At 37.2% G+C, this 13933-nt stretch overlaps 1 protein-coding gene across 1 annotated transcript in view; it reads right to left on the reverse strand.

The window, feature by feature from the left end:
- The window catches only part of LOC123799284 (uncharacterized), a 182402-nt gene that overhangs the window by 13302 nt on the left and 155167 nt on the right, over positions 1-13933 (reverse strand). The window contains exon 9 of the mRNA XM_087861961.1: positions 13599-13766. Coding sequence (XP_087718087.1) covers positions 13599-13766 — 168 coding nt within the window. The remainder of the gene's footprint in view (positions 1-13598; positions 13767-13933) is intronic.

Consider the following 13933-nt stretch of genomic DNA (forward strand, 5'->3'; position numbering starts at 1 on the left):
GGAACTCAGATAGTAGTAGGGGACCCTCATTTACACAAATAATCCCTCTTCTCAGTAAAACCCATGTTAGAATATAGAAGAGGGGAAAACAGTAACAGATTTACTAGGGATTAGAACTTCGGAATAACTATTACCAGTTTTAAAGTTGCTATTTATCTGTTTTAAATATGAAGAGAGTAATAAACCTTTGATTGGAAAGCTTATTTCCCTACCACCCCTCAAGCCATATACCTCAGTTACTACCAACAGAACCTTAAAATCAAACTGTTTTAGAAAATTTAAAATTCTTTTTCTGGCAGATGTGCCTCCAAATGTTTAAGTGTATGAGCCAACACAAAGGATCTGATTGTTGCAAGGATCAGATTCCCACAAATCAGAGATCTTTCTCACTATGAAACTTTACATAAATTTCAAGGATACACAAAATCAAGAAGCACAGTCAAAGCAGGGAGATATCTCAGACATCTTGCATGGTTCCCCAAGTTCTTTTTTATGCATCATGTGCATGTTGCTGGCTGAAAATAATAGATGAGACCTCTTCATCCACTGCAGGTCTCCTCAAACAGTGAGGAGCATTTAAACTATGAAACATTTGTATCAAATATTTACAGGGCCTGTGTGTCAAAACAGTTCCAAGAATCCATAGTTCATAAATTCAAACAGAGAAATGAGATAAAAAACAGCAAAGAAGATATATACATAAATACGAATACAGATAAACACAAATCAAAAGAAAACTTGAGTGTCTATATTAATATCTGACAAAGTCAATTTCAAAACAAAAAATATTATATATTTATCAAGAATAAAGAAGGTTATTTCATAATGATAAAGGAGTTAATTCATCAAGAGAACATAAGAGTTGTAAGAGCTTATGTACCTAATAATAGAGCTAGAAAATACATAAAGCAAATCTGATAGAACTATAAGGAAATACAAAGATAGACAAATACACAATAAGAGTTGGAGACTTTAATACCTGCTTCAATAATATATAGGAAAGTAGACCAAAAATCAGTAAGGATATTGTTATGGGTTAAATTGTGTCCCATCAAAAATTCACATGTTGAAGTCCTAACCCTCAATATCTCAGAATATGACCTTATTTGGAAATAGAACATTACAGAGGTAGTTAGTTAAATTAAGATGAGGTCTTACCAGTGTAGGATAGGTCTCTGGTCTCATATGATTGGATTGGATCATAAAAAAAGGAAATTTGGACACAGAGACAAACATGCTACGTGAATTTTAGAGTTCTGCTACCACAAGCCAGGGAACTACCAGAAGCTAGAAGAGAGGCTTGGAATAAATCTTTTTCCTAGTACCTTCATAAGAAGGACAGCTCTGCCAATACCTTAACTTCAGACCTTTGGATATTCAGTTTGTGGTATTCATTACAGAAGCCCTAGCAAACTAATACAGATATAGAAAACTTGAATAACACTATCAACCAACTTGATCTAATTGACATTGATGAAACACTCTACCTAACCACAGCAGAATACACATTCTTTTTAAGTGCAAACAGAACATTTTCTAAGATAGACTGTATTCTGGGCCATAAAACCAAGGACACAGGTTATACAAAGTATGTTCTCTGACCATAAAAGAATTAAACTAGAAATCAATAACAGAAAGTCTAATTTTTTCTTTTTCTTTTTTGACACATAAATTATGATTCAATACTTACATGTGGAATGTGATGTTCAGATGATCATCTTGTAGATTTGAAATTATAGATTTAAAATGAATTGGTGGCACCTGGGTGGCTCAGTTGGTTAAGCAGCAAACTCTTGATTTCAGCTCAGGTCATGATCTCAGGGTCTTGAGATTGAGCCCTACATCAGGCTCTGCGCTCACCGGGAGTCTGCTTGAGATTCTCTCCCACTCCCTCTGCCCCTCCCCCGTGTGCGCCACGCTCGCGTGCTCTCTCTCTCAAGATAAATAAATAAACTGGGGAGAGGCTAACAAAAGGGTCTTCCTTTTGAGCCCAGATAGGATCTAGGCAGAATCTCTTGTAAACTGTACACCATGTCAACCAGAAAACTCAAGATTAAATTATATAAATATGTGAAGGCATATGCACTCAAAAATGCATTACAGTCTTGTTTATAACCACCAAAAAATAGAAACAATTTAAATATCAAAATTAATTATTTTAGTAACAAAAAAAATGAACATGAAAAAGAAAACACAATCTGAGTAAGCTTTAGGATGTTAATTCCTTACCAGTACTGTAAATCCATGAAGGGCTTACTTTATACTCCAGGAAATTCTTCATTAACTAAAAAATAATTTTAAAAGGTGGATGTTACAATCCAAAACCATCAATTTTGGAGAAAGTATAAAGTTGATAAAACATTTTTTTTAAAGATTTATTTATTTATTTTAGAGAGAGAGACTGTGTGTACATAAGCATGCACATGTGGGGTGGAGGAGGGGCAGAGATAGAATCTTCAAGCAGATTCCCTGCTGAGCATGCAGCCCAACCTGGAGCTTGATCCCATCACCCATGAGATCATGACCTGAGATTAAACCAAGAGTCGGGTGCTTAACTGACTGAGCCACCCAGGTGCCCCAAGTTGATAATACATTTAAAAATCCCTTTAAGCCACAGGATAGTAATAAAACCACTACCATTTTACATTTACATAGTGACTTCAACTTACAAAGTGATTTTCATAAATTACCTGATGAAAGTTTCAATATACCCATAAAATAAAGAGGATAAGGAATATGCTGAGTTTTCAGAGGAAGAAATCAAGGCACAGAGAGTAAGAAAATGTACAAGTTGGAGCTAGGAATCAGTTCTTCCAATGCCTAAACCACTCAGTTACTCAGTATGTATAACTGACTCAGTTACTCAGTATGTATAACTGACAATGAACATTTTCTTTGATCTAAGGAAGGAAGTTTTATATATGAAAGTAGATTAATTTATCAACACATTTTATCACATAACCAAAAATGTATCAAAAGAAAAAAAATTGCTTCAAATTACATTTGGAAAATTGAGTGATATCTATGTTGCTTATCACAGCCCCAAAATGAATGATTTACAAAACTCAAAATAAAAATCACAATGTCATGTCAAAATGCAGGAAAATTGGCTGACTAATTTTCTCTCACATGTACCTATTCAATTTTCTCTTCCATTGTTAGGGTCCCTGAATCCCATTACAGTGTAATCAATGTAATGAATGCAGAAATAAATAAATAAAATGAAGCAGGCTTTGCCTCACAGCAGATATTTGCATTACATCCATGAGAATTTGTTGTTATTTTTACATTAGCTGCAGGAGAGCTTTTTTATTGCCTCTTAAATGCAAGAGAAATAGTCAAACCAAATAAAATTCCATTTTTAATAACCAAATATTACACTAAAAAAGGTCAAGCATATCTGTTTCTATTATTACATGCATGCAGATTTTGATACAGGGCAAATTTTAATTTTCAATTAAAAATGAAAACAATGCTTGCCCTACATTTTGACTATTCAGATCTCCCACAAATACAGAAGATATCAAAACTGCATTATATTTAAGTTTGCATAATAAAGGAAATGATAAACTCAAAAGGCTTAATGGCATATCATTCAGTTTTTCTGACTAATTTATTGCTTACATTAATACCTCATTAACCAAAACCATCAGCCAAGCGCCAAAGAGTAAACCATGTATTACAGTGGAAAAAAAACAACTGATAAAACTGATTTTGAATCCCAGCATAATCACTTAACTAGCAAGGTGACTCTGAACAAGTTGCTTAGCCTCATCAATAAAACAGAGGTAATGATAGCTATTTCTTATGATTGTACGGATTAAATAAGACGTGAAGAAAGCATGTGGGATGACTTCTGCACATAGTAAGTATTCAGTTGTTATTATTGTTGTTAAGCTGCTACTTCATAAAACTAAAATTTTACTCATAGGAAAACCATGGAGATAATAACTAAGGACCTATTTGCTCTTGTACATGTGGCTCTAAATCTTACTTTTCCTAATTCTCAGTACTAATTTTTCATTCACTCATCCAGCAAATATTTATTAAATTCCAACTATGTGTCAGGCATTGTTTTAAGCACTGGGGATACAATAGTATTTGTTTACAATACTAAACAAAACAAATAAAAATCTTTGCTCTCATGGGCAATATAGAAGGTACATAACTTAAAAATACAGTTTGCTAAATAGTAATGAAGGCTAACAGGAAAAGAGAGAAGAAACTGCTGTGGCTGGGTGTGAGGGTCCAACGTGAACTAACCTGAGATAGTGGTATTTGAGAAAGGACATTCAGGAAGAAAAAGAAGAAACTATGTAAAGTGGTCAGATTGTAGTTATATAAGGCTCATTAAGATCTTGAAGGCTCATTTAGAGTTGGGAGCATATAGAAATTCAAAGAAGACCAAGAACTAGGACCTGGGCCCCCTATCATTTAGAAATCAGAGAAATGGGAGGTGGGGGGAAAGCAGCAAAGAAGGCTAATAAGAAAAGGTCAGTGGGATAGGAGAAAAGTCAGGAATAGTAGTTGTCCAGAAAGCCAAGCAAGAAAAGTGCATCAAAGCAAAGGAAGAGATCAGTGGTATGAAATATTTTAAAAGGGTCAAGTAACATGAGGACTGAGATTTGGATTGGATTTAAAAATGTGGAAGCCATTGGTGACCTTGATAAGTGATGTTTCACTAGAGTGGTAGAGCAAAAGACAGATTAGAACTAATTTAAAAAAAGAAATTGAGGCAGCAAGTATAGTGAAGGTTTTCCAGAGGTTTCATAGCAAAGTTAAGGAGAAAAACTAGTGGTGATAAGAAGAAAATGAGTTAGGAAGAGTTTTGCTGTTTTTAAGATGAGAGAAGTTCCAGCACGTTATATACTGATGGAAAACACCTCGATGTTTATAGCAGCATTATCAACAATAGCCAAACTATGGAAAGAGCCCAAGCATCCATCACCTGATGAATGGAAAAGGAAGATGTGAGATAGATGATAGATAGATAGATAGATAGATAGATAGATAGATAGATAGATAGATATAATGGAACCTTAATCATCAAAAAGAATGAAATCTTGTCATTTGCAGTGACATGTATGGAGCTAGAGTGTATTATGCTAAGTGAAATAAGTCAGAGAAAGACAAATACTATATGATTTCACTCATATACGGAACTTAGGAACCAAAACAGTTGGATGTGTGAGAAGTGGAAAAAAAAGAGGAGAGAGAGGGAAGAAAACCATAAGAGACTCTTAAGGATAGAGAACAAACTGAGGGTTGATGGAAGGTGGTGGGTGGGGGGATGAGCTAAATGGGTGATGGGTATTAAAGAGAAAACTTGTGATAAGCACTGGGTGTTGTATGTAAGTGATGAATCACTAAATTCTACTCCTGAAGCCAATATTACACTGTATGCTAACTACTAGAATTTAAATAAAAATCGGGAAGAAAAAAATGTATTTAAGGCTCACGCTTTAGATCAATTAATAACTCAGAACTGCAATTCTTAGACTCTGTGGTGACTTGGTAGTAAGACTTCCTGAATCAGCCTGGTCATGATTTGGGGCTGGTTGGAATTGAGAACTTCACTGAAAAAGATGGAAAATACCTCCCCTCAATATAATGTACATGGTCACTGTAGATAACACTGCTGGGTGGTATATTTGGAAGTTGTTAAGAAAGTAAATCCTGGGGGTGCCTGGGTGGTGCAGTCGGTTAAACATCTGACTCTTGATTTTGGCTCAGGTCATGACCTAAAGGTGGTGGAGATCGAGCTCTGTGTGGAGTTCGCACTACGTGTGAGACTGTTTACGATTCTTTCTCTTCCTTTCCCCCTGCCTCCCACCCCGCTGTCTCCCCCTGCCCCACTCTCAAATAAATAAATAAAATTTAAAAAAAAAAAAAGTAAAACCTGACAGTTCTCATGTCAAAGAAAAAAAAAATTTTTTGTATCTATGTGAGATGATGGGTGTCAACCAAACTCTCTGTGGGGGACATTTTGTAATATATGTAAATCAAGTCATTATGCTGTACACCTTAAACCTATACAGTGTTATATGTCAACTATATCTCAGTAAAACAGGAAAAAAATTAAGAAATTAAACATTTTTCAAAAAGGAAACCTGATGACGTAGGCAAAAGAGAGGACAGCTATCATAGCAATGACCTTGAGTAATTATAAAAAGGAATGTAAGCTGGTGCAAAATAGATGATAACAAAAGGTGGGAAAACAGTGTATATTGGTGCTAAGGTTCATTGGTAGACATGGCAATGGAATCTTACAGACATTCTTTCTTGAATGTTTCTAATTCTCAGTAATATAGAAAGCGAAATCAATAGCTAAGAGTAAAGTCTTATGGATTTGAGAAAGTAGAATAAGGCATGAAATAACAGTCTAGGAGAGAGAGTAAAATAAATGTGGGAATGGAGTAAGACAATCTGGCAGAATTGAGGCTCAAAGGAGATTAGTGATCACGAATTTAAGAAAAAAAATCATGAATGGATAAATAAAATATGGTATATACATACAGCTTTAAAAAAGAATGCAATTCTAACACAACACTACAACATGGGCAAACCTTGAAGACTTCATGCTAAGCAAAATAAGCCAGTCACAAAAGGACAAATATCGTATGATTGGGCTTACATGAGGTACCTAGAATAGTCAAATTCATAGAGACAGAAAGTAGAATCGTGGTTGCCAGTAGGTTGGGGAGTGGAGGAGTGAAGAGCTATTGTTGAATGGATACAGTGTTCTCATTTGGGAAGATGAAGATGTTCTGGAGATGGATGGTAGCAGTAGTTATATAACAGTGTAAATGCACTTAATCTCAACAAATTATATACTTTGAAATGGTTAAAATGGTAGATTTTATGTTATATATGTTCTGTCACAATTAAAAATGCCATTTGTCAAACAAAAATCATAAAATAAAATGCAATCAAACAGCATGGTTTTGCGTTCTTCTGCAGTCACGTTCAGTTATGCAGACATAGAGCAGGGGGAGAGATGGGTTAAACATGTTTTCATGATCAAGTAAGAAGTTATTATAATGATAAAGGATGTGATTTAAGACAAAAAATGAGGGAACTGGAGGCACAGAAGTTACAGGCACTAAAACACTGGTAGAATTATACCCAATAGGACTGAAAAATTATTGGAGTTGAGATAGTCAAGAGTATGAGAAAAAACGAGGAACTGGTATTCAGGGAGCTGAAACTGAGCTGGTGGAGGAATTAAATTATGTGTACTGACAGCGCCAAAAGCATGACCATGGGAGTGAATGATTTAGGCAGAGCTGAAGACAAAAGTCAATAGGGAAAGTCAAGGAACTGAGGAACCAGGGTATTGGAAGTATCATCTATACAGGTACTGAAATTTCCAAGAATTAAAACAACCAAATTGTCGTAAAGAGCACCAATAAGCCAAGAGTGAAACATTTCAGGGAATAGAGGGTAGCAGAGTAGGGGTGAGGCAGAGGATGGCAATAGCTGATTATCACAAGGAAGAGTGGGGGAGACAGTAATATAATCTGATGAAATGAGATTTAAAAGTGAATGTTTGTAAGGATAAGAAGGATGGTCTGAAGTCAGCCAAGAGGACATATAGTCCATCTGCAGACCCAGTGGTATAAGATACATGAAAGATAAGACAGCTATCACTTTGAGAAGGGGTGCAGGGGAAGAAGTGTCCAGATCCAGTTAGAACATGATATTAATGTTATGTTCAGAAAAGAGGTTAGTGATAAAGGGGATTTGCCAGTAACTGGCATTACACTCTAACTGGCTAAAGACTAGGAGGAACAAACCTGTAGTCCAATAAAATCAGATTTATTGACTTGATGCAGCAAGGGAACGTACTCCAGAGGAATCACGGAATTCAGCTTTCAAAAGAGGGAGGGGAAAGCATACTTTATAAACGCTTTATGAGGGTTGGGTTCCTGCTTGAAGGATTCTGAGGAACATCTAAGGGAAGCAAGGAACAGTTCTGGGTTGATTGCAGTTTCTGAGGTAAGATTTGGAGAAGAATTAACTAGAGATTAAATGCTATTATGAAGTGAGGGTGGCTTAGCAAATGGTTGTCTCCAATAATAGATAAGGTTAGCAACGTGGGTCTAGAATGCAATACTCACTCAAGGAGGGGAATCTTTGTGGCATTTGACAGTCGCCTCATGAACTCTGCAGAAATGCTGTGTCCTATTAGCTACCTTTACTCCCAGCTGACCTCCCAGTCTGCTGAATGGCAGGGATGCTTTTCAATCGGAGCTGATAGTCACTCTCTCAGCCCCAGACAGGCTTTGCCTCCTTCATTGAGCATGACTTCCGGAAGGCACACTGGAGGAAATTCAGAGGTGAGAAATGGAGCCAAAAAGGACATACCTTGGACAGAGAGGATTAAAGTGTAGGAAATGAGTGATGACCTGGAAAGAATTGGCTTCTTGTCCCAATTATTAGTCCTGACTTTCCTGAGACACACTCTAGAGGAAAGTTTCTGAGTACTGATGGAGTGGGGAAGGTTGGAGGTCTCTCCACAGCTCTCAGAGTCCTGGAGTGCCTACCAGGCTTCTTCTGAGGGAGGCCTGTCGAGAGGTGGACCTATTTGGAATACACTGGCTCTCTCCTGACTTTCATGAAAAAGTAGCAAATAAGCAAAAAACAAGACTAGTATAGGTATTACCCCAGAGTGAAGAGAAAAGACAGCAGAGGAGGAAATAAAAATTATAAAACAACCAAATATCAAAATACACAATTTGGAGTTATGTGATATAAAGGCAAATAACCCAGTGTCACAGCGGAGTGTAACTAATACTCATAGTGATGCCCCTGCATTACTAATAAAATGGAGAATTATGGTGACTGTGCTCTTTACAAGGCAATAAGATAGAGCCAGCATATATTTTATATTTCCTTCTGTTCACAATAAATAATCCATCAATCCTTCTTCACTAACTCCTTCAACCTCTAAATATATTTTAAACCATTCCCATCAAGAATATTTTTAAAGTGTTGAGACAAAAGACTAAATCCTCAACTGCATAGAAAACTGGGCTCTACAGACAAACTGTTACCCCCAAAGGTTGTCCAGCAAGTGGACCGGAACATAGTATGTTTCCATGTTCACATTCTACCTCTCCATAGATAGTAACAGAACAATGTCTTCTACCAACACCATTCTTTAAAAAAAAAGTCCTGAAGAGTTCAGCATAAAACAGTCCTTGCCTACTGGCACAATGTAGCACAGATTGATAACACTAAACTCACCTTTGCATAGTGTTTGGCAGTTTACGTACTGCTTTCATACGCATTACACCATGGATTTTCACAAACACCCTGTGAAGGCATGTAATCTCATTTAGCAAAGGCAGAAACTGTGCTTCGGGGAGTTTTAGAAACTTGTACAAGATCACATTTCTAGGGGCTCCTAGGTGGCTCAGTACGTTAAGCGTCTGCCTTCAGCTCGGGTCATGATCCCAGGGTCCTGGGATAGAGCCCTGCATCAGGCTCCCCGCTCAGCAGAGAGCTTCCTTCTCCCTCTCCCTCTGCCTGCTGCTTTGCCTACTTGTGCTCTCTCTATCTCTCTGTCAAATAAATAAATAAAATCTTTTTAAAAAATCACATTTCTAATAAGTGGAGGCTGGACTTCCATTCATGTTTCAACCTTCATATCCAACAACTCCTTGGGCAACTCCAGGGACAGATTACATGAGTGCTTTAAGAAGGGCAACCAAAACCCAGCTCCCCTCATACAATCAGGGCAAAAAGGACTAATAAGAGAACAGGAGAATGAGAAGATGCCTGCACCTCAAACATAGGTCAGATACAGGGAGCAGCCAAAGTAGGCTAGGGCAATTTTCCATTTTGTTTCTTCTTATTTTGAACACAATGGATAAAGCCTAAATTCTAGCCCCTGCAATTGATCTCACTCAGGCAGTATTCCTCTGAGTTTGAACTCAGAATAGTCATTCCATTAGTCTGATTTGACTAGAACCATGGCCCTGAATCTAAATTTGGTGTTTTTAAATTGACCAAATTATATAAGTTCATTTTATATACAAATTGGATACTGTCCAGTATGTCTCATGTGGAATTCTGCCTTTATTTTCACTGTTCTTATATTTTATTACCTTACTCATCTGGGCAATGTACTGATTGTATCTAAGAGAAAATAAGATCTCCATTTAAATAAAAGATCCCTAAATATTATAAACATGTTTCCCTGAGTCCTGTAGAGATTACCTGCCCAGATCATTGTAGGCAATATACTAATCTACATATCTAAATGCATATTTAACAAACCTAAGAACTCTTGAAAATATGAGAAATAAATAGATGTTTATTAATGGACTTGGAGAACAAGTGGAATTGAAATGTAAGCATTACAGTTTCTAATGTCCCTTGAATATGCTTAGAATACTATATCATCTGTTGCTTTGCTTAGATACAGTAAGTTTTTGCTATATACCAGGGTCTGCCCTCATGTGGCTTACGAGAAGACATATCCATATGACATAAGGTGACACGAAATCTATAGGGTATGGTAAGAACACAAAAAAATAAAATAGCAAATTATACACTAGATTATTGGAAAAGTTTTATCAGCAAAAATACCTTATGATCTGAATCTTGAAAGAGGATTGGGTGTCTGCTATGGAAATTGAGAGGAACAGAAACTACTGGATGAGTGTGTTCATAAAAAAAACTGCCTATAACAGGAATCCAAAAATGTGGAATGGAGCAGAGAGCTAGTTTAGGAGAGAAAGAAGAAAAACCATGAAGAACTCTCTGTGTCATAAAAATGAGCTTGAACTCCATTCTTTCAACAATATTCTTATCAGTCAGGGCAAGCTAACCCTTACAACAACTCTCAATTCCAGTATTTTGAAAGTGATTTCATAGTAATACTGTAACTTACTCATATGTAATAATACATGTGTGGGTAGTAGGGTAATGTTTGCAATGATATGGTAATGAACTAATTGTCAGATCTTGCTCATTGCCCTTAATTTTTACTTGTGAGATGACTAACACTTTTTCCTGTGGGCCAATGATTCAAGATAATTATATGGTTCCATTTTTGTTAAGTATCCAAGTTCAATAAATATGTATGGGAACTGAAAGATTTATTCTACATCTGTTGGGAATACTTTATAATAATTATTGAGCATCTAACATCATCCAGGGTCTAAGTACTTTGTATATATATAATTTCATCCCCAAAATACTTGTATTAGGTAATACTATTTTTCACATTTCTCAAATTAAGAAACTAAGGCTCAAAAGTATAAATAGTTCATCCAGGGTGATCCACCCTATAAATGGCAAACTGGAACTTGAACCCAGGTTTCACAGATAGCAAAGCCCGTATTCATAAGCATTAAACTACTACTAGGAATACAAACTACTATGAGCACAAATATTTACAGTTCCTTCCCTCAAGGAACACATAATTTAATGGAATAAAGAGTCAACTGCAAAATAGACAGCAGATGCACGCTATAAGAGCACATTAGATTAAACACCTGCCACACACTTGAGCCACTGCGGAAAGTTTTCCATGGAATGGGACCTGAAAAATGAAGGATAAAAAGGGGAAGGATATTTCAGGCTAAATGGAGAGAGGAATAAGATCATGAAGTCTGTGAAAAACCACAAGTAGTTCCATGGGGCTTACAGGGCCTGATGGATGGCATTAGAACCTTCCATTAAGACACATACTATTCATAGACTGTTGGAGCCTCTTGGTTTGCACCTTTAGACATACTCTACCTAGCATCAATTTAGTCCAAAAGAATACAAATACAAAGTTAGAGGTCAATGGCTTGCTAAAATCCCTAAAATATGAGCTGTAAAAATAGCCTCTGGTAATATATGGTTTCTAAGAGATGCAAACTTCTGCTGGCCTGTACCATGAATGTGTTGGTCTCTGTCTAGAGCAATAAGCACAGTTTACCCTTTAATACCTCTAGGCTTTCACTGTTAGTGGTCAGGCATTTCAAGTTTATGTACGTAAAAGTGTAGCTATTAAGGGATCCAGCCTAACTGTATGTCAGTAAAGTTTGGAGAATCATCAAAAATGATCAGATAGGTTTTCCAAATTACAATTTTCAGGATTGTGGAGTACCATTCAATGTTATAAACTCTAGCAAAAAGGACAGAACCAGAAAAATGAGTGCAGCTATTAAGAGAAATGAATAAAATTCAGCACAATTGTCTGAGTTGTAGAGTACTAGGCTAGAAAGTATGATTCAGCACTAACTTTTAAAAATTATTAGTTGGGGCACCTGTGTGGCTCAGCCAGTTAAGCCTCTGCCTTTGGCTCAGGTCATGATCCTAGAGTCCTGGGATCAAGTACCCGCATCGGGCTGCCTGCTCAGCAGGAAGTCTGCTTCTCCCTCTCCCTCTTCCCCTCCCCCCCCCACTTGTTCTCTCTCTCTCTCTCTCTCTCTCTCTCTCTCTCTCTCTCTCTCTTTCTCCCTCAAATAAATAAATAAAATCTTTAAAAAATATAGAAGTTATTAATTTTTACATTTTAATTTGACCTTCAAGTGACCTTGAATAAACTCTCAAAACTAAGATGTTTAGCTTTACAAACTTGTGCCACCAAAACTCAACTCCCTTCCCCAAAGCACCACCACCAATAGGAGGAAAACTGTATGATTTCCATATGGAATTTGCTATTTGGGACCCAGGCATTTAAAACCCCCTCCAACATGCCTCCTGTTGAGACAAAAGAAACAGGGATTGAGCAAAGAACTATGCCATAATAGAACTCAGAGAGGCTACTTCAAGTGTCTCTGAAATGGGGGCCAAGAGCCGTGGAGTCTCCAATGATTTATTTTTCTCACCCACTGATGCACACATCTATAGTTTTAATGTATCTGAATTTTTTTTAAATCCTGCTGTTAAAATAATGAAGATACAACACTTGAAACAAACAATTTGCTCCATTTACAAGTTAAATTTAACATCTCAGATTAAATTTTGGGCTGTCCTACAAGTACCTTCTTAATTACTACAACATTCTATGGCTTAAGAGCCAAATCTTTCACAACTATCCCTTTATCTGTTTAGTTCCATAAATCCCAAGAAATGTACCCTGACATCAACTGATCAGTTGCAAATCAGGCTAGAGAGGCAGAAAATAAGAGAAAAAAGTGACCTACTTTATAAATGAAAGAGAGTATCATAAAAGTTGAGGTGTACGAAAATCATAAAGGATAAAGCAGGATTTCAGGACTCATTTCTATGGCATATATTACTTCCCAGCTGAATTGTAACTCAGCTTCAGCAAGCCATTCCTCCATGTAGAATCCAGCTGCTTCTATTCATTGGGGCACATGAGAAAACCAGTTAATTCTATGGGAATTAGCCCATTGTTACACTTCCTTTCTTGTCAAATGAGTCCTCTGATCGGAGACATCATGAAGAATACCTAGGCAACCGCTAAGGCATCCCATAGCATGCGATCCCATAGCGTAAGTGCACTAATCGTGGTGTTAGCAGAAGCACATTGGGCAAGAAATACAAATCCTTACCCAGATCATGAAAGACTAAGTTTTGTGTCCCCCCCCGCCCCGCCATGATGAACAGGTAAGTATCATGAAACCAACCTTCTGGGGCACCTGGGTAGTGCAGTCATTAAGCGTCTGCCTTCGGCTCAGGGCGTGATCCCGGCGTTCTGGGATCGAGTCCCGCATCAGGCTCCTCTGCTGGGAGTCTGCTTCTTCCTTTCCCACTCCCCCTGCTTGGGTTCCCTCTCTCGCTGGCTGTCCCTCTCTCTGTCAAATAAATAAATAAAATCTTTAAAAAAAAAAAAAGAAAGAAAAAAGAAACCAACCTTCCACCAGGTAAGTGGCTTGTACCCCAGAGAATAGTCCAGGATGGGTACTGTATACCAGTAGCATTTGTTGGGTCAGCCTTGGTGAGAGGAAGTCCTAGGTTATTG

The sequence above is a fragment of the Ursus americanus genome, chromosome 5 (genome assembly GCF_024610735.1).
Source record: "Ursus americanus isolate L20-20 chromosome 5, mUrsAme1.1.p, whole genome shotgun sequence".
Lineage (NCBI taxonomy): Eukaryota > Metazoa > Chordata > Mammalia > Carnivora > Ursidae > Ursus > Ursus americanus.